This window comes from Dreissena polymorpha, chromosome 13, assembly GCF_020536995.1.
Source record: "Dreissena polymorpha isolate Duluth1 chromosome 13, UMN_Dpol_1.0, whole genome shotgun sequence".
NCBI lineage: Eukaryota > Metazoa > Mollusca > Bivalvia > Myida > Dreissenidae > Dreissena > Dreissena polymorpha.
The window spans coordinates 2,640,016-2,667,559 of NC_068367.1; the positions used below are offsets into that span (position 1 = coordinate 2,640,016).

The 27,544-nt window shown below is 34.8% G+C and overlaps 1 protein-coding gene across 1 annotated transcript; it reads right to left on the reverse strand.

Annotated features, from left to right (window-relative positions):
- Positions 1 to 11,589: 11,589 nt before the first annotated feature.
- On the reverse strand, positions 11,590 to 21,715 carry LOC127856475 (toll-like receptor 1). Its single transcript, XM_052392692.1, has 2 exons — positions 19,414 to 21,715; positions 11,590 to 12,243 (listed from the first exon to the last, which is right to left on the reverse strand). Exons 1-2 carry the CDS (start codon positions 21,092 to 21,094, stop codon positions 11,675 to 11,677), a joined length of 2,250 nt encoding a protein of 749 aa, XP_052248652.1. The 5' UTR covers positions 21,095 to 21,715; the 3' UTR covers positions 11,590 to 11,674.
- Positions 21,716 to 27,544: the final 5,829 nt, after the last annotated feature.

A 27,544-nucleotide genomic window follows, 5' to 3' on the forward strand; every position in this document is an offset into this window, starting at 1 on the left:
GAACTTTTACTGCCTTGCTATATGAGCTAGCTTTTATAGGTACGCCATAAAGGGTATGCCTGATTTTAAACCGGGAGGTCCTGATTTCGATCCCCATGGTGGTCGGGGGGTTTTCTGGCTGGGTAACATTAACATAAACTTTCAAAAATGAATGCTGTGCTGTCTTTTTTTCCATTTTGTTTTTACATTCAAAAGAATCTCTACAGCTATAAAGATATATGATGTAATTTCAAAAGTTTATTGTTCGCGCTTGTGCTTCAGCAAATGTAGAAACCAGTTCATTGTCTTTAGCAATTCCATGTTCAATTTACAGAGTAGCTAGTCCAACAAGTAGTTCTTGTATCATGGAGGTTCGCAGATATGTGTTATGAGTTTTAGCTTCGAGAAGCTTCGCTCACCACCAGCCGCAAAAAAGATTCGCAGAGCTATAACAGTGTTTGGGTCTTGAAATGGCTTTCACTTCAATGCTTAGATCAACTGCATCAGTATCTTTGGAGTCTTAATGTTGCAAAGCTTTCTCAAGCAAATATATAACTTTATTGCTTACTTTATTCTGCAAACTGTGAACACCAAAGAGAAAACCCAACACAGAACTAATGTGTTGCATCAGAGTGAACCTTTATGAACCGATTGTATTTTTGTTTCAAGAACAGAAAAGTAATAGTTTACTTCGAATTTGGCTTTTGGATCACTGAATAGGTTTGTTGTCATCTCGTTCGTATGCGAATTGTTTTTTTACTATGTTGTGATACTAGTTGGTTTTGGTTCGGGAAGTGCTGGTATCTCTAAATTGACTGCAATTTCAGCTGCACTTATCAGTTTTATCTCAAACTCTGTGCCATTTCGCGTTTACGCGAAACTTTTTTTGTCGCTGTCAGATTATTTATGGAGACATTAATAGCTAATACTTTTGCATGAAGTTGTTAATAAGTAATTTTAATCTCAAACAACAACTCACACACAACAACCAGAGAAACGACAAACTGAAAACTAGAAATGGCTTTTGCAATTCACCTTGCATCTGCTTGTGATGTTAGACCATCGAAGATATCGCTTACGGAAAATGATTATTCGGTTTGACAGTCATTTACACTGTTATATCACATCTCATTCAAAATTAAACTACGTAAACAATTATTAACATAAATGTCCCTCCAAATCAAATATGTTGCGAGAATCAGCTCTCCAACTATTCAACGGGCTGTTTTAACACTTAGTTGTACTGTACTAAAAATAACAACGGAGAGTCCGAATGGATACAAAATGATTAAGTATAATGTAACCTAATGTGGTAACAGCGTCAATCCCCGTCTGATTGCGTTAATCCAATCGTGATACATCGGCTATCTCGGAGTTCTCCGTAAGATTTAAGCAGTAAATCGTCTGCTCATCCAGAGTGAGCGTCAATCCTCACTCTGGATCAGCAGACGATTTATTCTATAAATCGATGCCCTACGGAGGTTCCGTAGAAAGTCGATGTATCACGATTGCGTCAATCCTTATAAAAAATATTAAATCCATTTATAACCAAATGGCGGGCTTTTTAATATTTCTATTTTTTTACGACGATCAAAGTGCCGCACTGCCACACTATAAATTGCCGCCCTAGGCGGCCGCCTAGTTCGCCTAGTGGTTAAACAGGACCTGTCTAAACAACAATATATTTAAAAATTAAGGCTATACATGATAAATATATTATTTCATGGCTCCTTCGTCTTTCGACATCCAAATTACTCATCTGGTATGAAATTTACTACAATGGCGCAGAAAGGTAGAATTTGTCACCCGGCATTGGTCTTTTCCCCAAAATTTTATCTTTGGTTCATACCCGGGCAGCCGGGGTCGACATTCTCTGGCTCTGAATTAATAGTTTCCTCTGTAAGATGACAGGGGCAGATATACTCTATAGATGTACTCGTTCAGAGGCTGAAATGAAAACCAGATTTGGTAGGATTTTATTTTATTGTTTTAAGTCTTATATTATGAAAAGTTGTATCATCTCTTTTACATTTTGAAAATAGTGTATACATTAAGGTTTAAATAATCATTAAAAACTACATAAATTAAATAAAAGTTAAAAAAACGGTTTATTTAATGTACCACGAGGCTAGGCTATCATCACGTGGTTGGTTATGAAGGCATGGCTATGCTGGTTCTCGTCAAATCTCTGCGCGGAGATTGAGGTGCGTGTTTCCCAAGGGATACACATGCCCGGATGTGGGATTTGGGCAGACGATAAAGACAATATTATCATAGAATTTTCTTATTCTAACAATTTTTCACTAAGAAACTTTTTTTGGAAGATTTTCTTCTAAGATATTTTAAACCATATTTAGAGAATTTTTCAAAACAATTTTAGTGAAAAAAGTTATTATAAATGAAATAAATTACGTTCGTTAAACAATTCTGTTATTGACACAAGCTTGGTAACGTTAACAATATGTATTATGTTTCACATCAATCGATAGCGCATAGGCTTACGGATCCTGAAGACAATAATAAGAATACCAATTGCAATAAGGTTGGGGAGGGGGGGGGGGTAAACTTTTTTTCTAACTATAAAAAATATTTAAGTCTATTAAAACATTAAATATTTGTAAGCAATCCTATCTTATAACATTTGAAAAATATCAAAATATGTTAACAATTTTCTTAAAAACGTGAATGTGATCGAGATTTTTAATTAAAATATCGTAGTTCCACACCTTGCTCCACATATTCATTCCATTAAGTAAGTTCCTAATATTTGTTGCTAACATTTTGTACACTCAGTATTGTGTTTTTAACAAAGTGGATCTCGTATAGAATTTTAAATTTTAGATATCATACTTTGTCAATGCATTAATTAATGGGTTACGTCACTGTACATAGTTATAATGGATACATAATTGTCTTGTTTCTTGCAGAAGACGGTCGAGTTTTTTTTAGATTGTAATATCGATATACTTGGTGACGGCAATCATCTAACTTGCGATTTCGGGCGGCAAAAGAGGTGTCAATTTACAGCTTTTTTATATTAATATGCACATTATGTTCATATTATTTAAAATTATTTGAATAATTTGAATAAGGATTTAACACTTCAGAACGTATGCTGTAAAATACAGCGGGCATGTAATATTTTGCGGATGTAACGAAATCGGTAAATCTAACAACAACAACAACAACACAACAACGTATTGTAGCTTTCTGCATGAAAATGAAGCGAGCGTAACAATGTAATGGATAGTAACAAGCAAAACAAGAACAACACATATATAAATTTGACCTTAGATTCCGAATTAAAAAGTCGTTTAATATCGCAAATAGTAATGATGTTATGATAACGTTTATTACAACAAGAGCATAAATAAACGTTAGCCAATCAGAAATAACATTTTCATCCGGGCATTTACTTGCTGGCAATACCAAGCTCCCTTGACACATATTTCTGATTTTGTGATTGATGTCGGATGGTTTGCAATATTTCACCACTTCTTTTTTTCATTTATTTCTACTTATTCTACAAATCTTTAACTTCAACATAAACTTTCCTGTATCTTGCAAATAGACTTTCCAAGTCATCGGCGCTCTCTTTGAACCTCAAGGAAGAGAAAGAGCGCAGATTCAAGTATGCATGAAATGTATTGACATTTTCACTAATTATGATTTATCACGTTTCATAATAACAAAATGTTTCGCTCTTGCGAATACATTTTCTGCAAGAAATTGGTGATGCAGAAATGTACACACAACAATACACGCAGTTGCTTTCCTCTCTATATTGAAAGAAATGTCGATCTTTATTATATATTTTTCTCGCGTCATTTTCCAAAATATTTTTAAGCTTTTTTTTAAATCTTCTCTGCTTCCGACGATCTTGAGTCTCGAATTCGAAACGGTCAAATATGTAATATGCAATTTTATCACATGCTATACCCTGTTTCCCATGTAATACAACCATTGCATATATAGAGAATAATAGGTTAGTGTTGATTATATATCAGGTTCATCATGCGAGGCTTAGAAAACAAAAAGCACGAGCCTTGGCGAGTGCTTTTTCGTTTTCGTGCCGAGCATGATAAACCTGATTTATAATCAACACTTATCTATTATTCTATTTATCCCACTTTTTATTTTGTAAACCCTTTTGTTTAAACAAAATTAGTTTGACTGGATAATTTCGTTGGATTTACGACGTCATTTCGTCGAAATATTGACGTCATTTCCTGCCGTTGATTTTAGATGATATTTAATCAACGGGGCTTTAATCAACCGAATTCGCTGTAAAAGTGGGATAAATTTTTATATTACACATCATTTGGTACCCCTCGCAGATTATCAATAATCCGATGTTTGATGGAAATACCAATCGTAACACTTCGTCCATCTCCGGAGTCTCCGTAAAGAGTGCTACTTTATGCAATAAAAAGCCGGTTAGGTCCAGAGTGGTGTAACACAACATTTTTAAGCGTTTTCATTGAGTTTTCGTTTATTGACCAATCGCATTTTTTATTTTGTTGAAATGACGTTGCAACGTCAAATGACGTCACGAAATGTAAACAGCATTCGGGATTTATCATTATGTTTGCGTAAATATTTATTTAATTTGCTCATTTAAAAGCACGTGACAAAAAAGATCTGACACTCGTTGTCATATCATACCATATTTTATTAAATTCGTCCAGGAACTTCGTTAGTAAGCTCGACAAAGGCTCGTTTATTAACAACATTTCTGAACTCGTTTAATAAAATATGGTATGATATGACAACTCATGCCAGATCATATATTTACGTGAATACCAAATTGTAGTGTTCAACGCAATAACACGTATAAAGACACGTTTAACGATAGCATATAAGACAACGAAATATGTTGTAAGGTTCCATGATCTAAACTTTCAGTTAATGTATATTGATCAAACAAAACTCCAATATATTCGTCCCATCAAAATAAAAGTACAAACGCATCTCGTTATGCACTAAACTTGTATAAGAGATTGTTATTACATTTTGGTTAATGCAGCAAACTCTTTTTATATGCAAATTGAAATCATGGGATGCGGTACGAAATCTTGATTTATGTTCTATGTACATGTATTTTGCATGTCAGGGGATTTTATTTGTGAACAAGATTGCGTTGTTATTTATCGGTCCACATTGATTTGGATTTTTTGTAGTCATCCATTTGGCCACAACAAATTGATTAAATGTTCGACGGATTTGCCGCACCTAAAAATCTTAAAACGAAATAAAGATATTTTTATTTTTATTTTGCGCCTGCAGCAACAAATTTGCTGCGCACCTATTTATTAAATGCTTTAGTTTAATTTAGTCTACGTATTTTACGACATAGCCTGTTGTTAGACTTTGCGTTATAAGATTGGTTTATGGTAAAAAAAATGTTCGTCTGTTTTGTCATGTCGGCAAAAGACACAAATGGAAATGTTAAATCCCCCCCCCCCCCCGGGGCAATGAGTCATTTCATCAATGATTATTTTAGTAATTTTATGTTTTAACCGCATCAACATCAGGATGTGAAATGTCGCCGGTATGCGTACGATTGGTAAAAATCTGCAAAAACTTGTTGGTATTGATTAAGTTAAAATACAAAAAATTAACATGCACAGAGTGTCGCCGTTAAACTGGACAAAAAATGTCGTGTATAATATAAAATGTACGAACCACCTATCTACTTGTTCAAACTGGTGATGGCTAAGTCCAATGTGTACATTATGCCCCAAAAACATGAATTTAACATAAGTAAGAAAGTGAAGAAACTTTCTGGACATAAACCACTTTACTAGGATTTGATTGACTTTTTTTTTTATAAAAATACGAAACTTTTACTACCCTTTTCTTATTTTACTTTCATTAGAAAGTCATGTTGTTGTTTTTTACTTTATAAAACTTAAATTTCTTACGTCTAATTTTAACAGTGCTAAACTAACAAAAGTAATGCATCGAGTATTGTATAATACCATAACCTATGATATTTAGAACTAATACATATTCGAGATATTTCGTATCAGTATTTTTTTGGCCCAAAATTACAGCCTCTTACTTACAGGCTGTGTCCAAATTGCAAAATGTAAAAGAGCTGTTTCCCAATGGCAAAAGTAACTTTTTATTTTAAAAGTCTCGCCAAAATTTCCAAAAAAATAAGTCAAACTTTTTAAATAAACTCAATATGTTTATTGAGTTTATCATACAGCAGTTTAATGCCCTAGCACTTTATAATATAAATTTTAGAAAGCAGTTAAACATGCACTTATTAACAATTGGTATACTGTTATCTATAATCGTAATAATAATGATTCAATTTTCCCAATTTCATGGTTTATCGCACTTTATCCCCAATCAAAAAGGCACAGTCTGTGAAATATGACGCGAAGAAAAATAACTGCTTATGCTTGATATTTATTGTATTATTTATTGTTTCGTGTTATTAAACCATCATTGACAGACAACTGAGCTTCTTATATAACTTTGATATTGAAAACTACAGTGTACCATGTTACATTTAAGTAATCACTACTTGGTGCGAGTAAGCAGAACAGCTATTGGAGATTTTTTTTTACAAACATTTGATAAGGGCTTAAACTCAATTATTACTACTCAATGATCTTGTACTGGTATCTTGCAGATATCATGCATTTATTTGACAAAATATATCAATTTCCATACACAATATATGTTGAAATATATCAATTTCCATACACAATATATGTTGTTTTTTTTGTCGCTCGCATGTGAGTTAACAAAAAATAGAATAAAATAAATTTATTTTTATTTCGCTCGCTCCATTTTTGGGAAGCAAAAATCCGTAGAACAAATCTTCAATTTGTTGTGCCCTAAAAGTTTCATACAATTCAAACTGTTGTTTTGCGTATGAAACACAGTTGTATTTTAACCTATAACTATGATTCGCTTAACTCCACAAATTAAGGTTATTTTCGCAACTTGCAATTTATCATTATATGCTTCTGTCATTAATGCCCTGTGATTTTGAGATGTTGGGGATTTGTTGAAATCGTTTAAAGCATGTTGTAATGTAAGTGCGAAATCGGGTTATTCTCAATAATGTTTTGATAGCTTTCGTGACGCTTTATGTTACTTAAATTTATACATGTACCAATACATGAATAGCTTTATGTTGTTGTTGTTTTCATTTCGCGAAAGTTGGCAGTTGACAAATATGGTGTCACTTAAGTACACGAATGGCTGATTTTTTCCCCCGAAAAATACGGATATAGTCAATATTTTGACCATTGTATTGTCATTGAGGTCTATATGTACATGATAAACTTGAATGTTTTACACCACTTATTTGTTTCACATATTTAAATTGATAAAAAATCACATTTGGTTTTAAAACTGTTATTTTATAAAAACTATTAATTAATTCCCATTTTAAAGAATACATGTTAGACTTAACGTCTAAATATACTTTCATTTATTTATATACATGCGTATTGTTCCCATATGTTATGCAAAATGTTGCAAACTGCTAACTGCTTAATAAATACAAAAAGAGGCGTCGCCCGCGTTTGCTTTAGCGTGCACGAAGCCGCAAATAATTCAATGAGACAAACCGAGCGTGTAAAAACACTGCATTTTATGAATCGCCTTTCCACTTAAATAGCGACTCATCACCACCAAGGGATTAGGACGGAGTTACGAAGAAGGTACAAAAAACCAGTCTGAGTGAAAAGGACATTTATTGCAAAATGTCGTAAACTTAAACAAAACATCTAAATTTATCCAATAGATTTATGACATGTTCCCTTCTACCCTGCTGGGCAAGCAAGAAACCCGCCTTATTACATATAAAGGCAAGGCATACCTGAAGGTACATAATAAAAGGTATATTTACAACTGCATCAATATGCATAACAATGTAAAAGGCATTAGTCAAAAACACACATAGAAGGTATTATGAATGAGGGAAAAAAAGTTATATATATATATAAATGTATAAGCGGAGGCGGAAAGGAGGAACGATAATTTTTTTAGCAACTTTCTGCTAACAGCGTTCTCTAAGACTGAGAGAAGGGCGCTTTGCTTTGTCTGCGAAAGGACGCTAAGCGCGTGGTCACGTGACTCGGACCCCGGCGCCCGATTGGCTGAGCGTAATGCAACATTAAGCAACCTATTGGCACAATTCCAATCTGCCCCGCGTCTTTACATAACTTAGAACCAAGTTCGATTCATAAAACCTTTTATGTGTGCATAAAATTTCATTTATGAATCGCCTTTCCACTTAAATAGCGACTTATCACCACCAAGGGATTAGGACGGAGTTACGAAGAAGGTACAAAAACCCAGTCTGAGTGAAAAGGACATTTATTGCAAAATGTCGTAAACTTAAACAAAACATCTAAATTAATCCAATAGATTTATGACAAGTTCCCTTCTACCTCGCTGGGCAAGCAAGAAACCCGCCAAACGTGAAACGACGTTTCACGCCCGAAACCGAGCGTGTAAAACACTGCATTTAAAGATTGAGAACATAATTAAGGCCTTGCCGTCTGAATTTATTGATTTGTACTAGAAAATTAAGCATTTTCTTTAAATCGCACACAATCTCATGTTCGTTTGTTAACAGAACGACTACATAAAACTTGTTTGGCAAAACGACATAGAAAACTTCTATACCCATTTCTTTTTTCTATTCAAATAAGCAAAATGTCTCTCCCGACTATAAAACATTTGTAACAAAAATAACTGCTCATGTTTCGATACTCATAAGTCGAAATCGTTAACATGCTCCGATAAATATGAGGTCGATACACGTCTTAGTATTTGAAAATCATTAACGCTGATCATTGATAATTACAAATGTGTAGCTTGCGCGGCATAGTGGAAGGGCACTCGATTTGTTTCGAGATGTCCCGGTTGAGCTAATATTGGTTCTTGTTGTAATAATTATTTGAAACTATCACAAATGCTACAGTTTTGCTAGTAAATGAATTCAACCACATTTGTTAAAACATACGAACCTTTATGAAATCGTCCTTATTGAGGCCATATAAGGTTCGTTAAATAATGTGCTATTTGACTACATAAAAATCGTGTTATTATACGCCAGCAAACAAAGAAAATGTTAGAGGGTTGCATACTTGAATCATGTTTGTATAATTTGCTTTTCGTGGGGCCATCGTGTTGATTGTCCGGGACAAGACTGTCGAAGACTAACAGAGGTACCCACATGAAACTTCAAATTTAATGATACTTTTTTCGTTTAAAGAAAGTCTCTTGTTAGCAAAAATCAAGTTTATGCGGAAAGTGTCGCCCCTGATGAGCCTGTGCGGAGTGCACAGGCTGATCTACGACGTGTCTTTACGCACATGCATAAAAAACCATTTTCAAAGAGCACGGCTCAAATATATTACATTGTTTGTGGCTTTATTTATTTTAACCCATACAATATATTATTCACACCTTTACATCTGAATCTAGGAAATAAATCAGAACAAGCAAAGCTTTTTCTAGCATGGTGATATAGTGGTATTTCAGGCTATTTCTTGCGGTAAAGAAGTTCACTAATATTTCTATGGCAGGTCATCTACTTTTCCTTGTTCAGCTGGTTGACCAATATTAAGTGCTCAAGATTACTTTATTAATTGACAAGTACCCTTTCGAATCACAGGTAAGGGCTTATAGGCCGTGAAGATTAGTATCAAGGCTACTCTCAACAATAGTTGCACTGACAGTTCAGGGGTCGTATTCCAGAAGCATCTTAAGTTAAATTTTATTCTTATCATTAAATTGGGAAATTTTCTTAAGTGTTTCATTTCATATTGCAATATATTGGCATCAAGATATACATTTAAATAACATCATTATGCCAATGTTATTTTATGAATACCAAAAAAAACACGTGTTTCCTTATTTAGTAAAGAAATACAAAACATTGTTATTTTGAACTTAAGTGAAATTATTTCAGAAATGACTTAAGATGTTTCTGGAATACCACCCCATGGATCTAATCACAGGGTCATAGGATTTTTAGTCTAGCGATCTTGCAACGAGATAGCCCACAGCTCACAATGCTTTACTGTTTACTTGTAAGGTTTATCAACGAGCTAGCTCACAGCTCACAATGATTTTCTGTGTAAGGTTTACCAGATCTTGCAACGAGCTAGCCCACAGCTCACAATGCTTTTCTGTGTAAGGTTTATCAGATCTTGCAACGAGCTAGCCCACAGCTCACAAGGCTTTTCTGTGAAAGGTTTATCAGATCTTGCAACGAGCTAGCCCACAGCTCACAATGCTTTTCTGTGTAAGAATTATCAGATCTTGCAACGAGCTAGCCCACAGCTCACAATGCTTTACTGTGTAAGGTTTATCAGATCTTGCAACGAGCTAGCCCACAGCTCACAATGCTTTTCTGTGTAATGTTTATCAGATCTTGCAACGAGCTAGCCCACAGCTCACAATGCTTTACTGTGTAAGGTTTATCAGATCTTGCAACGAGCTAGCCCACAGCTCACAATGCTTTTCTGTGTAAGGTTTATCAGATCTTGCAACGAGCTAGCCCACAGCTCACAATGCTTTACTGTGTAAGGTTTATCAGATCTTGCAACGAGCTAGCCCACAGCTCACAATGCTTTTCTGTGTAAGGTTTATCAGATTTTATTTTCACTTAAAACATGCCGAGTATCACAGTTTCAAGATAATCATTGATATGATATTTGCCTAAGTAAGATACATCGGAAGACAAAACGCCAGATAATTTAACAGGACATATAATGTGCTACGATTAAAGGAAGCAGGCCATTAGCATTAAAAATAACCACAACAAGAAAACAACAAATCGCAATCAAAATATAAACACATTGGAAATACCAAATATATTATATACACTGCAACGATGAAGACGTACTAAAATACAGTCAGAAACAACGACGTAAAGATAGGCTACAAGCATATCAGTGAAATCGTAAAATGAATTTCAAAGTCAATAAACGATATATGATAAACTATACAAGAAAAATAAGTCAAATATAAATTGTTAATATTTACGACAATGTCATTGTCGATAATGAATTAACGCGTCCGTTATGAATAGCTGATCGGGAACAAAGTTTCATAAAAAAAAAGTATTCTTCTGCCTATATCCTTTTGCATGAACATGTAACATGATACATATCTATTACAGATCTGTGAAAATTACATAAAAATAGCACTAAATAAACGACACAATCACAGTGATAAGTAGCCATAAACGTCTTTGACACAGCCGTAAAGCATTGACTTTCAGTTAAGCATTTCGAAATTTAATCTTCAAGTATGACTTTAAAATTCGCGATATGTTTATTAAGCAAAAAAATCTGTATTGTAACAGTTTGTGTCACGCTATTTTAACATTACTTACAATGTATGTTAGTGTCACAAGGCCCACAATTTATTTGTTAATAAAACAACTGCTGTATTATGGCCTCTAATTTGCACTTCGTCGTCGATGCCAATTGCTTCTCTGGCGGCACATCGTATGATTTAGGTGGAAATATGTGCCATGCAAATGAAACATCTTTAAACGCTAGTAAAAATAAAGCACGCAAAAGACAGAGTTTTACAAAAAGTGTTGTACAGTTTTCCTTCCATCTCAACGTTTGACATCGACTTCAATGTAGCAACATTGCTCAATATCATACGATAGATAATGTTTCGAACTTTTACAATACTTGTTTTAGCTACTAAACCAGTTGAGCCATTTCAGTTTAAACGTATTTTTCTCCGATTGCTCAACTGTCAAATCCAAAAGAGCGTCGCATAATATAGACCAGTCAGGCTCCATATGACCGCCATTGGAATCTGAAATCCACGACGCATGCGCGTACCTGCTAAACAACTTTCGGAGAACTTTGCCCATCTCGTCAGGCTCAACTCTTTCCAAAAGCAGCAATACTATTGGTTTGTTTTGATCGTAAGTTTCCTGCACTTCTTTCCTGCACCATTCTTTTTGGCAAAAGTTTTTAGACACTGCTAGAATGGTTACTGCGGAGTCTTCAATACAACGTATTATCTCCTCACCAAGAGCATATCCGGGCCTAAAATGGCGATCGCCGGAGCACACTAAAACACGACTAGTGCCCGTCTTAAGCTGTAGCTCTGAATTAAGTCTCGGTAATATTGTGTTTACGACCAACTCGGCATCATCGGAGCTAAAGGACAGAAACGCTAGAAACTTCTTTGGAAACTCTCCCACTTCAATCTGAGACAGAAGATTCTTTCTCTCCCGTTGCCTTCGCCTAATACCTTGGATCTTAAGGAATACTGCTATTCCAATTAGCAGAAAAACGCACACTATTGGAAGAGAAATTGCGAGATCGCGCTTTACTCTTTGAACACGACAGTAAGACTTTGTCTTTTCCAACGCATTTTGGAAAATGTACAACCGTTCATCTTGTAATGTACACATATAGTCTTCTCGGGGACTCGTAATAAACGTGTCGAGATTTCTGTGAATCCATTGGATCGTTTCCATGTGGTTATCATCACATGAACAAATGTACGGCATATTGGACAGGTCTATTCGAAGCTTGTGCTTGTTCGTAGCTGCTGCTAGTTGCTCCATCGTATCCCTTGTTTGTGCATCTATGTAAGATATCGCGTTGTAGGATAAATTCAACACTTTAAGATTTGTCAACCGGCCGATGTTGAAGTCTAGCGAAGACAGATTATTGTCAGAAAGATCCAAAACTTCCAATTCTGTATTAGTTAAAAACATGTTAGAGGGGATGCGAGCAATACCGTTTCTGTTCATTTTCAAAACATTTAGCTTGGTATTGTTCTGAATAAGTAGTTTAAACTGATCTTCGTAATGTTTTTGCATCTTGTGAAGCTGGTTACTAGACAGATCCAAATATTTAAGATTAAACGATGGTGATAGAAACAGAGGGGATATAAATTCGAGAATGTTTCCAGCTAGGCTTATCCATTCCATCGTTTTCTGGGTGTCATGGTGTAGTTTTACGGTGTAGTTCAACCGTTTGATCAAATTATTTTCAAGGCTGAATTTTCTCATTTTGTACGGACATGAACTCAAGTCACCATCGCGGTCATCTTGCAATGGTGGAGTCATCATGTACTTGCCTAGGCCATTGATATACAGCTCCTCAATATTAAAGTAAAACATAGTTAATCTGCAGAGAAAATCTATTTTAGATATTGTAAAATCGAGCCTGATGTTCGGAAGTAGCGAATCACTTATGTCGAGTACCTTCAAGCTGGAACAAGTTTCTTCCGCAACATATCCCTGTATGTTTAGAAATGTAGCATGCCTTAAATAAACCTCATTGACGGAATCACACAATCCGTTCTGAATGAAAGCCCGAAAATTAAACTCTCCAAAGGCATAAACTTTCGTGCATGAGCCATTTAAATCATTTAAAATACGGATATAGTCAATATTCTATTTTGACCATTGTATTGTCACTGAGGTCTATATGTACATAATAAACTTGAATGTTTTACACCACTTATTTGTTTCACATATTTAAATTGATAAAAAATCACATTTGGTTTTAAAACTGTTATTTTATAAAAACTATTAATTAATTCCCATTTTAAAGAATACATGTTAGACTTAACGTCTAAATATACTTTCATTTGTTTATATACATGCGTATTGTTCCCATATGTTATGCAAAATGTTGCAAACTGCTAACTGCTTTATAAATACAAAAAGAGGCGTCGCCCGCGTTTGCTTTAGCGTGCACGAAGCCGCAAATAATTCAATGAGACAAACCGAGCGTGTAAAACACGGCATTAAAAGACAACCATTGAGAACATAATTAAGGCCTTGCCGTCTGAATTTATTGATTTGTACTAGAAAGTTAAGCATTTTCTTTAAATCACACACGATCGCATGTTCGTTTGTTAACAGAACGACTACATAAAACTTGTTTGGCAAAACGACATAGAAAACTTCTATACACATTTCTTTTTTCTATTCAAATAAGCAAAATGTCTCTCCCGGCTATAAAAACATTTGTAACAAAAATAACTGCTAATGTTTCGATACTCATAAGTCGAAATCGTTAACATGCTCCGATAAATATGAGGTCGATACACGTCTAAGTATTTGACTATCATTAACGCTGATCATTGATGTATAAATACATGCGGTCGTCACCACGAACAACTGAACGTCAACACTGTCAAAGACAATTATAATATATTTTTATCGGACATACTAGCAGATTTAAATAGTTTATGTTATCGATCTGATTATCACATAATATTTCACTTTTTTTAAATAGTTTCATCAGTTAGTAGGTCAGAAGCGAGGTTTATCTGCATTACTTAAAGAGAAATAAAACCCAGCATGAAGCCTAATTCATGCTGTGTTTTATTACTCTGATATTACTCTGATAGTAATGCACGTAATTGACATCATACATGTTATTTGAAGGTGACATGTGATATATTATCTTATTAACGGTATCTACACATTTGCACTCATATGGTGTCACTAATAAACGCTTTTAATCCACACTAGGAGCTCGAATGCCTAGATCTCATTTTTTAAACGAGTTTCGTTTACTTTGTTCGGATTAAAAAAAGGAAATGAAATATGGCAAAAACGGTGCAAAAAGGGTTAATGCAACTCCGACATTTGGTATCCAGAAAGATAAGTTAGATGAATTAAATTTATACCATTGCCACCGCGGCAATGCGGTCTTGACAAGAGCGAGTGGAAGCTTCAAGAATTACCGAGATCCCCTTTATAGAACATTAATTTATTTCACAAACTTGAAATGTCATATAAGCAATAACTAAGCATTATTAAGTATGTATTATGTCACGTGTGCATGTAAAATAATTGAGAATTTTGGTACCCAATTCGTGTAACTTTACGAAATCCCCGTTAAAAATCGCGTTTCTGTGTGTGTCAGAAACAAGTGAAAACCATTTTGTTATTATTTTAATAAAGACGTATCGATAAATGCTATTGTAAAAGAGTTATAATTACTGATATTAGTTAACCAATAAATGCGGTAACTTCGGAGAAGTCGGTACCTGCGCGAGCGTCTGATATTGGTAGCCTTATTAATTTATAATAGCCTGACCGTATTCCATTTCGTACAACGCTAATTTTATATCAGACAAACTTACTGTGTTGATTTGCGCTTTAAATTATAGTGATTGATAAATGTCCCATACGCAATGTTTAATATGATTAATATCACTTTTATACGCAATAACATGTGGGATTGAGGTACCCACCCGGCGTCAGAAAGCGCGTAAAACTTCACCGAATTCCCAGTTATAAAGCGCTATTTCGTGTCAAATACACGGGTAGGGGGGAATGTTTCGGTAATAATTTTGTTTATAACACGGGTAAATACCGGTGAAGTGTTAATTTATTGCAAATACCACCATTACACGTAAAATAACGGGTTCGATTTCGTTAAGCGCGCAAGCGTTTGAGAGCGTGTTTAATGTACCGATTTACCCGTTATAAATAGCTGATGTTCTCTTTAATCGTATATTTTTTTGCATTTGCAGAATAACTAAATGGCATCAACCCCTTTACAAGTGTAATATGGTGTTAAACAAGTCCATAAAATCATCCGGAATATCGCGTAAATCTATATGCAGTCTTTAGGCAAAGAAGACATTTTGGTGTTAGCTTGTCTAGGTTTTCTTCCCGCTGAGCCACGTGATTAAGTGGGCGGAGCGATCACTGATAAGGCGTCATGTCAATTACAAATGTGTAGCTTGCGCGGCATAGTGGAAGGGCACTCGATTCTTTTCGAGATGTCCCGGTTGAGCTAATATTGGTTCTTGTTGTAATAATTATTTAAAACTATCACAAATGCTACAGTTTTGTTGATTGTCCGGGACAAGACTGTCGAAGACTAACAGAGGTACCAACATGAAACTTCAAATTTAATGATACTTTTTTCGTTTAAAGAAAGTCTCTTGTTAGCAAAAATCAAGTTTATGCGGAAAGTGTCGTCCCTGATGAGCCTGTGCGGAGTGCACAGGCTGATCTATGACGTCTCTTTACGCACATGCATAAAAAACCATTTTCAAAGAGTACGGCTCAAATATATTACATTGTTTGTGGCTTTATTTATTTTAACCCATAAAATATATTATTCACACCTTCACATCTGAATCTAGGAAATAAATCAGAACAAGCAAAGCTTTACTAGCATGGTGGAATAGTGGTAGTTCAGGCTATTTCTTGCGGTAAAGAAGTTCACTAATATTTCTATAGCAGGTCATCTACTTTTCCTTGTTCAGTTGGTTGACCAATATTAAGTGCTCAAGATTACTTTATTAATTGACAAGTACCCTTTCGAATCACAGGTAAGGGCTTATAGGCCGTGAAGATTAGTATCAAGGCTACTCTCAACAATAGTTGCACTGACAGTTCAGGGGTCGTATTCCAGAAGCATCTTAAGTTAAATTTTATTCCTATCATTAAATTGGGAAATTTTCTCAAGTGTTTCATTTCATATTGCAATATATTGGCATCAAGATATACATTTAAAGAACATCATTATGCCAATGTTATTTTATGAATACCAAAAAAAAAACACGTGTTTCCTTATTTAGTAAAGAAATACAAAACATTGTTTTTTTGAACTTAAGTGAAATTATTTCAGAAATGACTTAAGATGTTTCTGGAATACCACCCCATGGATCTAATCACAGGGTCATAGGATTTTTAATCTAGCGATCTTGCAACGAGCTAGCCCACAGCTCACAATGCTTTACTGTGTAAGGTTTATCAACGAGCTAGCCCACAGCTCACAATGATTTTCTGTGTAAGGTTTATCAGATCTTGCAACGAGCTAGCCCACAGCTCACAATGCTTTTCTGTGTAAGGTTTATCAGATCTTGCAACGAGCTAGCCCACAGCTCACAAGGCTTTTCTGTGTAAGGTTTATCAGATCTTGCAACGAGCTAGCCCACAGCTCACAATGCTTTTCTGTGTAAGGTTTATCAGATCTTGCAACGAGCTAGCCCACAGCTCACAATGCTTTACTGTGTAAGGTTTATCAGATCTTGCAACGAGCTAGCCCACAGCTCACAATGCCTTACTGTGTAAGGTTTATCAGATCTTGCAACGAGCTAGCCCACAGCTCACAATGCTTTACTGTGTAATGTTTATCAGATCTTGCAACGAGCTAGCCCACAGCTCACAATGCTTTTCTGTGTAAGGTTTATCAGATCTTGCAACGAGCTAGCCCACAGCTCACAATGCTTTACTGTGTCAGGTTTATCAGATCTTGCAACGAGCTAGCCCACAGCTCACAATGCTTTTCTGTGTAAGGTTTATCAGATTTTATTTTCACTTAAAACATGCCGAGTTTCACATTTTCAAGATAATCATTGATATGATATTTGCCTAAGTAAGATACATCGGAAGACAAAACGCCAGATAATTTAACAGGACTTATAATGTGCTACGATAAAAGGTAGAGGGCCATTAGCATAAAAAATAACCACAACAAGAAAACAACAAATCGCAATCAAAATATAAACACATTGGAAATACCAAATATATTATATACACTGCAACGATGAAGACGTACTAAAATACAGTCAGAAACAACGACGTAAAGATAGGCTACAAGCATATCAGTGAAATCGTAAAATGAATTTCAAATTCAATAAACAATATATGATAAACTATACCAGAAAAATAAGTCAAATATAAATTGTTAATATTTACGACAATGTCATTGTCGATAATGAATTAACGCGTCCGTTATGAATAGCTGATCGGGAACAAAGTTTCATAAAAAAAAGTCTTCTTCTGCCTATATCCTTTTGCATGAACATGTAACATGATACATATCTATTACAGATCTGTGAAAATTACATAAAAATAGCACTAAATAAACGACACAATCACAGTGATAAGTAGCCCCAAACGTCTTTGACACAGCCGTAAAGCATTGACTTTCAGTTAAGCATTTCGAAATTTAATCTTCAAGTATGACTATAAAATTCGCGATATGTTTATTAAGCAAAAAAAATCTGTATTGTAACAGTTTGTGTCACGCTATTTTAACATTACTTACAATGTATGTTAGTGTCACAAGGCCCACAATTTATTTGTGAATAAAACAACTGCTGTATTATGGCCTCTAATTGGCACTTCGTCGTCGATGCCAATTGCTTCTCTGACGGCACATCGTATGATTTATGTGGAAATATGTGCCATGCAAATGAAACATCTTTAAACGCTAGTAAAAATAAAGCACGCAAAAACACAGAGTTTTACAAAAGTTTCATAAAAAAAGTTTTCTTCTGCCTATATCCTTTTGCATGAACATGTAACATGATACATATCTATTACAGATCTGTGAAAATTACATAAAAATAGCACTAAATAAACGACACAATCACAGTGATAAGTAGCCCCAAACGTCTTTGACACAGCCGTAAAGCATTGACTTTCAGTTAAGCATTTCGAAATTTAATCTTCAAGTATGACTTTAAAATTCGCGATATGTTTATTAAGCAAAAAAATCTGTATTGTAACAGTTTGTGTCACGCTATTTTAACATTACTTACAATGTATGTTAGTGTCACAAGGCCCACAATTTATTTGTGAATAAAACAACTGCTGTATTATGGCCTCTAATTGGCACTTCGTCGTCGATGCCAATTGCTTCTCTGGCGGCACATCGTATGATTTATGTGGAAATATGTGCCATGCAAATGAAACATCTTTAAACGCTAGTAAAAATAAAGCACGCAAAAACACAGAGTTTTACAAAAAGTGCTGTACAGTTTTCCTTCCATCTCAACGTTTGACACCGACTTTAATGTAGCAACATTGCTCAAAATCATACGATAGATAATGTTTCGAACTTTTACAATACTTGTTTTAGCTACTAAACCAGTTGAGCCATTTCAGTTTAAACGTATTTTTCTCCGATTGCTCAACTGTCAAATCCAAAAAAGCGTCGCATAATATAGACCAGTCAGGCTCAATATGACCGCCATTGGAATCTGAAATCCACGACGCATGCGCGTACCTGCTAAACAACTTTCGGAGAACTTTGCCCATATCGTCAGGCTCAACTCTTTCCAAAAGCAGCAATACTATTGGTTTGTTTTGATCGTAAGTTTCCTGCACTTCTTTCCTGCACCATTCTTTTTGGCAAAAGTTTTTAGACACTGCTAGAATGGTTACTGCGGAGTCTTCAATACAACGTATTATCTCCTCATCAAGAGCATATCCGGGCCTAAAATGGCGATCGCCGGAGCACACTAAAACACGACTAGTGCCCGTCTTAAGCTGTAGCTCTGAATTAAGTCTCGGTAATATTGTGTTTACGACCAACTCGGCGTCATCGGAGCTAAAGGACAGAAACGCTAGAAACTTCTTTGGAAACTTTCCCACTTCAATCTGAGACAGAAGATTCTTTCTCTCCCGTTGCCTTCGCCTAATACCTTGGATCTTAAGGAATACTGCTATTCCAATTAGCAGAAAAACGCACACTATTGAAAGAGAAATTGCGAGATCGCGCTTTACTCTTTGAACACGACAGTAAGACTTTGTCTTTTCCAACGCATTTTGGAAAATGTACAACCGTTCATCTTGTAATGTACACATATAGTCTTCTCGGGGACTCGTAATAAACGTGTCGAGATTTCTGTGAATCCATTGGATCGTTTCCATGTGGTTATCATCACATGAACAAATGTACGGCATATTGGACAGGTCTATTCGAAGCTTGTGCGAGTTCGTAGCTGCTGCTAGTTGCTCCATCGTATCCCTTGTTTGTGCATCTATGTAAGATATCGCGTTGTAGGATAAATTCAACACTTTAAGATTTGTCAACCGGCCGATGTTGAAGTCTAGCGAAGACAGATTATTGTCAGAAAGATCCAAAACTTCCAATTCTGTATTAGTTAAAAACATGTTAGAGGGGATGCGAGCAATACCGTTTCTGTTCAATTTCAAAACATTTAGCTTGGTATTGTTCTGAATAAGTAGTTCAAACATATCTTCGTAATGTTCTTGCATCTTGTGAAGCTGGTTACTAGACAGATCCAAATATTTAAGATTAAACGATGGTGATAGAAACAGAGGGGATATAAATTCGAGAATGTTTCCAGCTAGGCTTATCCATTCCATCGTTTTCTGGGTGTCATTGTGTAGTTTTACGGTATAATTCAACCGTTTGATCAAATTATTTTCAAGGCTTAATTTTCTCATTTTGTACGGACATGAACTCAAGTCACCATCGCGGTCATCTTGCAATGGTGGAGTCATCATGTACTTGCCTAGGCCATTGATATACAGCTCCTCAATATTAAAGTAAAACATAGTTAATCTGCAGAGAAAATCTATTTTAGATATTGTAAAATCGAGCATGATGTTCGGAAGTAGCGAATCACTTATGTCGAGTACCTCCAAGCTGGAACAAGTTTCTTCCGCAACATATCCCTGTATGTTTAGAAATGTAGCATACCTCAAATAAACCTTATGGACGGAATCACACAATCCGTTCTGAATGAAAGCCTGAAAATTAAACTCTCCAAAGGTGACGTTAGAAATGTCCAGGTAAGTAATATTCCTCTGTATGTCGAGACCAGCGATACTTTGAAAGAAATTGTAGTCCGCATTGATGGTTTCGACATAATACGAGTGCAGACCAGTCAGTGTTAATTTATTCAATCGCGGAAGGTTCTTCGAATACATGCTGATCAAGAAGCTCATTGTCTGAAGACGAATATTCGTGGAAAAGTCCAGTTCTTTAAGATGGTCCAAACCATAAAATGCATCATATTCCATATAGAACATGTGTTCATTGTGATAGCCAAGGTAGGTAAGACCGGAAAGTCCTGTGAAAACACGACTTCCGAGAGATTCGCCGCCATTCGCCCATATTTCAAGAGTCTCTATCTGCGACCATTGTGAGTTGGCTGAAAATGTGTTGTTAGTAAGCAACGATGCATTAAGATCTTGCAAAACCACTTCGCGAATATGTTCACTGAGAACTAGTCCACTGGGGTCTGGTGTTCTACACGTCGCCTTATCTTTGATGCAAACACAAGAAGTCGAACACGCTGATGAGCATGCAATAAACATGCAAACAGTGAGTGACAATGCCACTGTCGGATACATAATTGCTTAATTTTCTGTTTCTAATGCTAAATGCGTTGTATTGTCTGTTTATTCCGATCTTTCGTTGAGCACTTAAGAAATTCGCATAAATTGCTCGGTTAAGCTCCGATGTGAAGACTTGTCAACGGATACCAGACAATTACTGGAATTCCCCCATTAGATTCATTCAAAAGAAGATTGCATATCAAACACTTGTGACCCGGAAGTAATGATTTTCATGCAAATATTTTTCACAAATGTGACACTAATTGCAAAACTAAGTATGATCGTGTCTATTAAGACTGAAAACAAAGTTACTAGTAACATCTCAGTCAAAACATATTAATTACCGCTTACCACTATTTGCACACAAAAAATCCGCTGATTCAAAAATTGTTACTGCGTCACTTCATTCCAAAAGAATGTTACCGTTCACATCAATACAAACAATGATTACATTTTATCTTTGTTCAATTAAATATTACCGTTTCACCTTGGGCCTACACAATGGTCACCGTTAACCTTTATTCAAACACAAACGGTACCAGTAATGAACATGCACACACTTCCGCCTTGGTATTTACTGCATGACCTTATATGTTCATGCTTTAGAATTTTCCGAACGCAACCTGCATGCGTTGGTTCATTTATTCTTCTGAAACAGTAATGCTGGCTTTTATCACTGCGCATTAAAACTGTTTTTATCGATTCACTTTGTTTGCCCGCAAATATAGCCTTAAAGCTTTATTGATCTTGAACATGATCCTTCTCAATTATGCATTGCAAAACACACTTTGTTACGCTTCGTTTAAACCTTCCTTTAAACAACGTGTCACTGTGAGTCGCACTTGAAGATGAACATCACTTCTTAATGCAAATGTGAATTTACATAAACACGTGTAATAAAACTGAACTGAACACGATTTAAATATTCGTTCTGTTAAGCTCAATTTATTTATTGAACATGAAGTTTAGTGGTTCAATGAGTGGTTGGTGCAAATAAGCATTCAATTGTTAAACAAAGACTTTACATTTGTTTTCACACACATAAATGTAAATTGTTCTTGCGTGACAATATAATCAGAACCGTACGCAGGATTTTTTGAGGGGGTGCAAACTGCGGATTTGTTTTATATATGGTACTTAAAGTTTAATTTAAATACTTGAAAACTCTTATTGTGTGATATAAATTTATGGAATATAACATGTAAATCAGCAACTTTCTGAAGTCTAAAGCTTTAATCATTGGTGTAAAATTCACACAAATGTTTAAAGCGTAAGATTTCTGAAATGTATGATATTTGATAAAGAAGGAAAGCAAACTTTAAAATCAAAAACTTTTATTAAGAAATGAATCATAATGTATGACTGACATACAACCATAATAATATTTTATATTTGACTTCAATCCTCCTCTAAAGTTTCAAATTAAATTGTTAATAAAATGTTTATCATCTACAAATTTTTACTTAAACCATCATCTACAAAAATACACCATCACAATCATGTACAGCCCAGACATTAAGTTGCACTTAGATATTTTCTCTATAATAATCGTTCTCCGGAGGTTATTTTGCGCAACACTTTTTCAGATTGTTTGGTATCTGATTCTACCTACATGACCTACAGATGAAATGATTTTTTGTATGTGAGTCTACCTACATTACCTACAGATGAAATGTGAAATTCGATTTGGTCCATTTATTTTTAGCTAAGTTATGGGCCTTGTACTTCTTTATAATAACCTTTTTTCCGCTGGGTTTTTACGCAAATCTTTCAGATTTTAACTGCTATTTATGCCCCGATTATGTCGGCGTATAGAAGTCTTGCATGTCATTTTCCGTTCATTTTTCAAAACGCTTTAAGATATGACCTTATATTTGGTGTGAGAGTCTACCTCCATGACTCACAGATGAAGTATGAGTTTCGTTCCGGTCCAACACTTTTTGCGAAGTAATGAGCATTGGACTTACCGGCCAAATTAATGACGTTTTCCCATAACACCTCTTTAATTGCTTCCAAAATAATTTGTTTTTTACAAAGTAGTATCTTCAGCAATTTTCAGACCTACGACCTCTTGTATCAGTTGCTTCCATCCGCTGCCCCTCTTTTCTTGGCCAATCAAAACACGTGTTACGTCAATCATCGATAGATGAAGCATTAAGGATCACAAGGCGATAAGAAAACATTGCCTAAGGCCTTATCTCAACTGGCGAGTAAATTAGCGCTAATCCCCTTGTTTATCAGGGACTCGGCTCTTTATATTACGGGAAAGTGTACTGTGAGTGTACTGTGGGTATGGCCTGATTTTATTTAGACAAACCAATAAGAACAATTGTGATTCATCAACTATCTCTTGAATCATCCGTAAGATAGATCGATTTATGAAATACATCGTCTGCTGTTTCGCATATGTTCTAATAGTAGTTCGCAATAAACACATTCAACTCCTATTGTAATTCACTGTAAAACCCATTCTGTCCAAAGGTGACGCTTTTCAAATAAATTGTGTGCTTATTGATGTTTAATGATTTGATATAAAATAGTACTTTTTCATGTTGCACCAACACGAGCGTGAGGCGCCTCTACTAAATATCTGCTAAATATCTGCTAACTGTTAATTTGTTGGACGTAACTATATTCACGCACGCACTCTGTGCATCTTTTGAATCATTTTAAAGCGCCTATCTACAACATTTGATTGATTAACAAACGTTCATGCTTGCATACGTATTCGGAAATGGAATTAGAATCTACGTGACAACTTTGTGCACGCATATTGGTGCACATTATGTATGAAGACAAGGTGTGTGCTTTTTGGTATGTTTTGAAGTATTAGCAATGTTGAAGTAATTACTTTAACATGACATAAAATGTAGGAAAGTATTGCTTGCTATAAAACACACAATTCTTCTGCGGACAATATGTTACTGAATGCAGATCGAGAAGAGAGAATTACATAAGTAATATACAATCATAATTTTTAGCATCATATTTAGTTTATACCTTTTTATTTTAGCTCGATTGCATCAAAAGTCTAAGACTTGGAGAAACGCTCTCGAGTCCGTTTCCTGGGCCTATAACCAGTACTTCATATAACTATAACATATGTGTTGATGATTTTAACAAAGATTCGTTTACATTTGTGTCGCGTAACGGTACGTCCGCTATAAATTATGTACTAGCATGTTGAATCTTACATAACTCTGATAACTCATTTCGATGTGTTAAAATTTAACCAGCGAAGTAATCACGCACCTCTGCATTGTGTTGTGACATGTTATACTAGTCTATTGTCAAAAGATGAATAAATTGAAACCAAATATAGATGGAATGCGGATGTTGAGAAGACTTTTAAAATGGATAATTGTCGAATAAAGAACAATTGTGGAATATATTGTCATGCCCTAGATTGTTTATGAAAACATGTGTTTATGTACATGTACATAGTTCATTTTTACCGTTTATGTTTTGCATCTAAATGACTATGTCACTGTTATTTAATGCTTTTATTGGATGCTGTGTGGAAGTTAGAGCTGATAACAGCCGATGCCTACCTTTTGCGCTTCTCTATTATTTGTATTATCCTTTTTAAAAGTCTCATTTTATTAGCGTCTGTTAATGTGGCAGCCGTTTTTGCATAAACAGGAAGTTGATTTCCTGATGCTGACATAAGTGCACTTTGGGTAGTTTACAGTGACTAACGTATTTTGACAGACTAGTCATACGATATCATTTGTTAAATACTCTTATTCCTTCTTAAAAATTGTTTAAAAAGGTAATAGTTGTCTTTATAAATGATTTATTTATTTAATTGATATGTATTTGACTTCTGTTTCATAGTAATATTGTCAGAAATATAGTTTTAATATCAGTGACATTTACCGTGTCAAGAACGCTCAAATTCTATTGTGCGCTCTTGCGCGCTTTGCTGCGCGTTGTTTGTGCGATTTTTGTGCACAATTCATATGTGCGCTTTTACGTTATTATTGCACAACGTTATGTGTGCGCTTTTGGAGAGTATAAAAGGCACTGAAAATTCTCATTCAAGGACTCTGAACTTTGTTTTCCTAGGTGTGAGACCTATTTTATTTTTCTTATATAAGCATTTAAAATATAGTTTTCAATAAGACTTAGCTATTAAAAATTAAGACTGAATTTTATAAATAATTTAAACTGCATTTTTCATCTTTTTAGGACATTATAAAATAGAGAGTGCAAATACTTAACATGACACATGTATATTGCTGTATTGTAATGTAAATGTCTGAGAATTAATCTGTCTGTTAAGAAATATATATATTGAAAGTTGTTATTTATTTATTCGTTATGAAGGAATAAAATTTAGAAAGGTTATAAATCTTGAGTTTATATTTTTCTTTGACAATTTTAAAACAACTGAATAGGCAAAATGTTATTTTTAGTTTACTGTTTATCAGAGTCCATTTTAGTTCTATGTTAAACTTGAACAAAAGCTTCAAGTTTGGAAAAGTTAAAGAAATTGAAGTAAAATCACAGCTACCGCTCGGCTCGTGACAATATAACAATTAGGCAAGTTTGCATAAAGTATTTCCACAACTTGTATTACTGACACTGTGAGTCAATGTTCATGCCTCTTGAAATACGTCGCTGAACCACTATTTGCAAACTCTTTTACAAATCGCATTAAGTCATTTGGCTCCGTCGTCAGCTTCTAAGTATGCAGAGTGGTTTGAAAGTGATTTTATACAAGCCAGATAAAAATATGAAGCATCTTTGGTCATTTGTAATCAACGAATGACGTCTATTTCTCGATATTATTTTAGTGATTGCAAACGTCTTTAAAAAATTAATACAACAGAAAAAACTTGTTTCAGACAAAAATACTTTAGATATCGAAAACTTGAAAACGAGTTAACCAATATATTTGTTTTAAATATTTTAACAAAAGAAAAAAAATCATATAGATGACTTAAAATAATTTTCATAGATTCTCTTCAGACTAAGAAAAGGACATTTTTCATTTATATTACGAAACGTTGGAAACTTTAAAAAAACAACAACAAAAACACAAAAAAACGCTATTTGAATGAGATGGCGATTATAATGACGAAGTCGATTTTCAAATATGACAAAATGAAGTTCAGCAGGCAATTAAAAGTATAAAACGTAATACGGCCTATGGTATAGATTGTTAATTAAATGAGTATTTAATGGAATGTAAGATATTCTCTTGCAGTATATTTGTAAAATATTTAATGCGATATTAGTTTCAGGTGTTTTCCGGAAATTGGACAGAAGGAATTATCATCCCGTTATTGAAAAAAGTGTATCATAGTTATGTTGCTTACTAAAGGTTTATAACATTATTTAATTGTTTTTCAAAGTTTTTCTACTTCAATATGGAATCATTAAAGTGGTTCGTTTTGTGAAAAAAATCTTATTTCCGATGCGTAATTTGGTTTTCGTTTTGATTTATTAAGTCCACTATTTGTATTTTGTTCAACTTTATCTTAACAGCAATAAACGGCTATTTGTAGCACATATTGACCTTTAGAAGTCATCTCACAGAATATATACAAAAAACAATTTGGTATAAATTATTAAATGCTGATATATGTTGCCCAGTATTGAAAAGCATTTAAAATATGTATTTTAATGTAAAATACCTTATTAAATATTGTAATAGTCTTTCCGAATAATTCGAATATTCTATGAGCTTAAGACAAGGGGGAGTTATTTCCTCTTAACTTGTGTCTCTTTTTGAGATGATGAAGGACTGTGTTTTATATAATGCACATGTTGGTATTGAGCTGTATGACAATGTTTTAGTTGATTTACTTTTGCAAGTTGTCAAAGACAATTATGTGTTGATTTGAGTCTTAACGTCCTCAAACTTACACACACTTGAATAATTTGACGTTTTGTTACACGTTGCGTTTAGAAGTCGGTAGTTCGAAGAATAGAAAAATGGGTTTTTGAAAACGTGGTGTTTCTTTAACATCTGACGCACTCCAATGACGTTAAATTTGGCTAGATATCCAGATAAATGGAGTAAATGTATCAAAATTTAGAATTGAGTTAACTCACTTAAGAGTATCTGCCCAAGGACTTAAAGAGAAACCGGTATATGGCACAGGCCTGAAAAGATACCATTTCAAAACAGACAAAAATACTATTACGTTCTTGAGGACGAATTTCATTTTTTACTTGAATATTATTGAAAGAACACAAACACGATCCGCTTTAATGACCTGTTACAAACTTGAAATAAAAAAGTGTACGAAAATTATCCATTTTTGTTGTTAAAGCTTTTAAATTGAGAGCTTACTTATATTGAGAGAGAGAGAGAGAGAGTGACAGAGAGAGTGACAGAGAGAGAGAAGAGAGAGAGAGAGAGAGAGAGAGAGAGAGAGAGAGAGAGAGAGAGAGAGAGAGAGAGAGAGAGAGAGAGAGAGAGAGAGAGAGAGAGAGAGAGAGAGAGAGAGAGAG

What these genes read in the sequence shown, in the direction of transcription:
- LOC127856475 (XM_052392692.1), bottom strand. Translation starts at nt 21,094, where the DNA reads ATGTATCCGACAGTGGCATTGTCACTCACTGTTTGCATGTTTATTGCA. An exon ending in AGTATTCCTTAAGATCCAAG is followed by an intron (nt 12,244 to 19,413) that starts GTATTAGGCGAA and finishes TTAAGATCCAAG; the next exon opens with GTATTAGGCGAAGGCAACGG.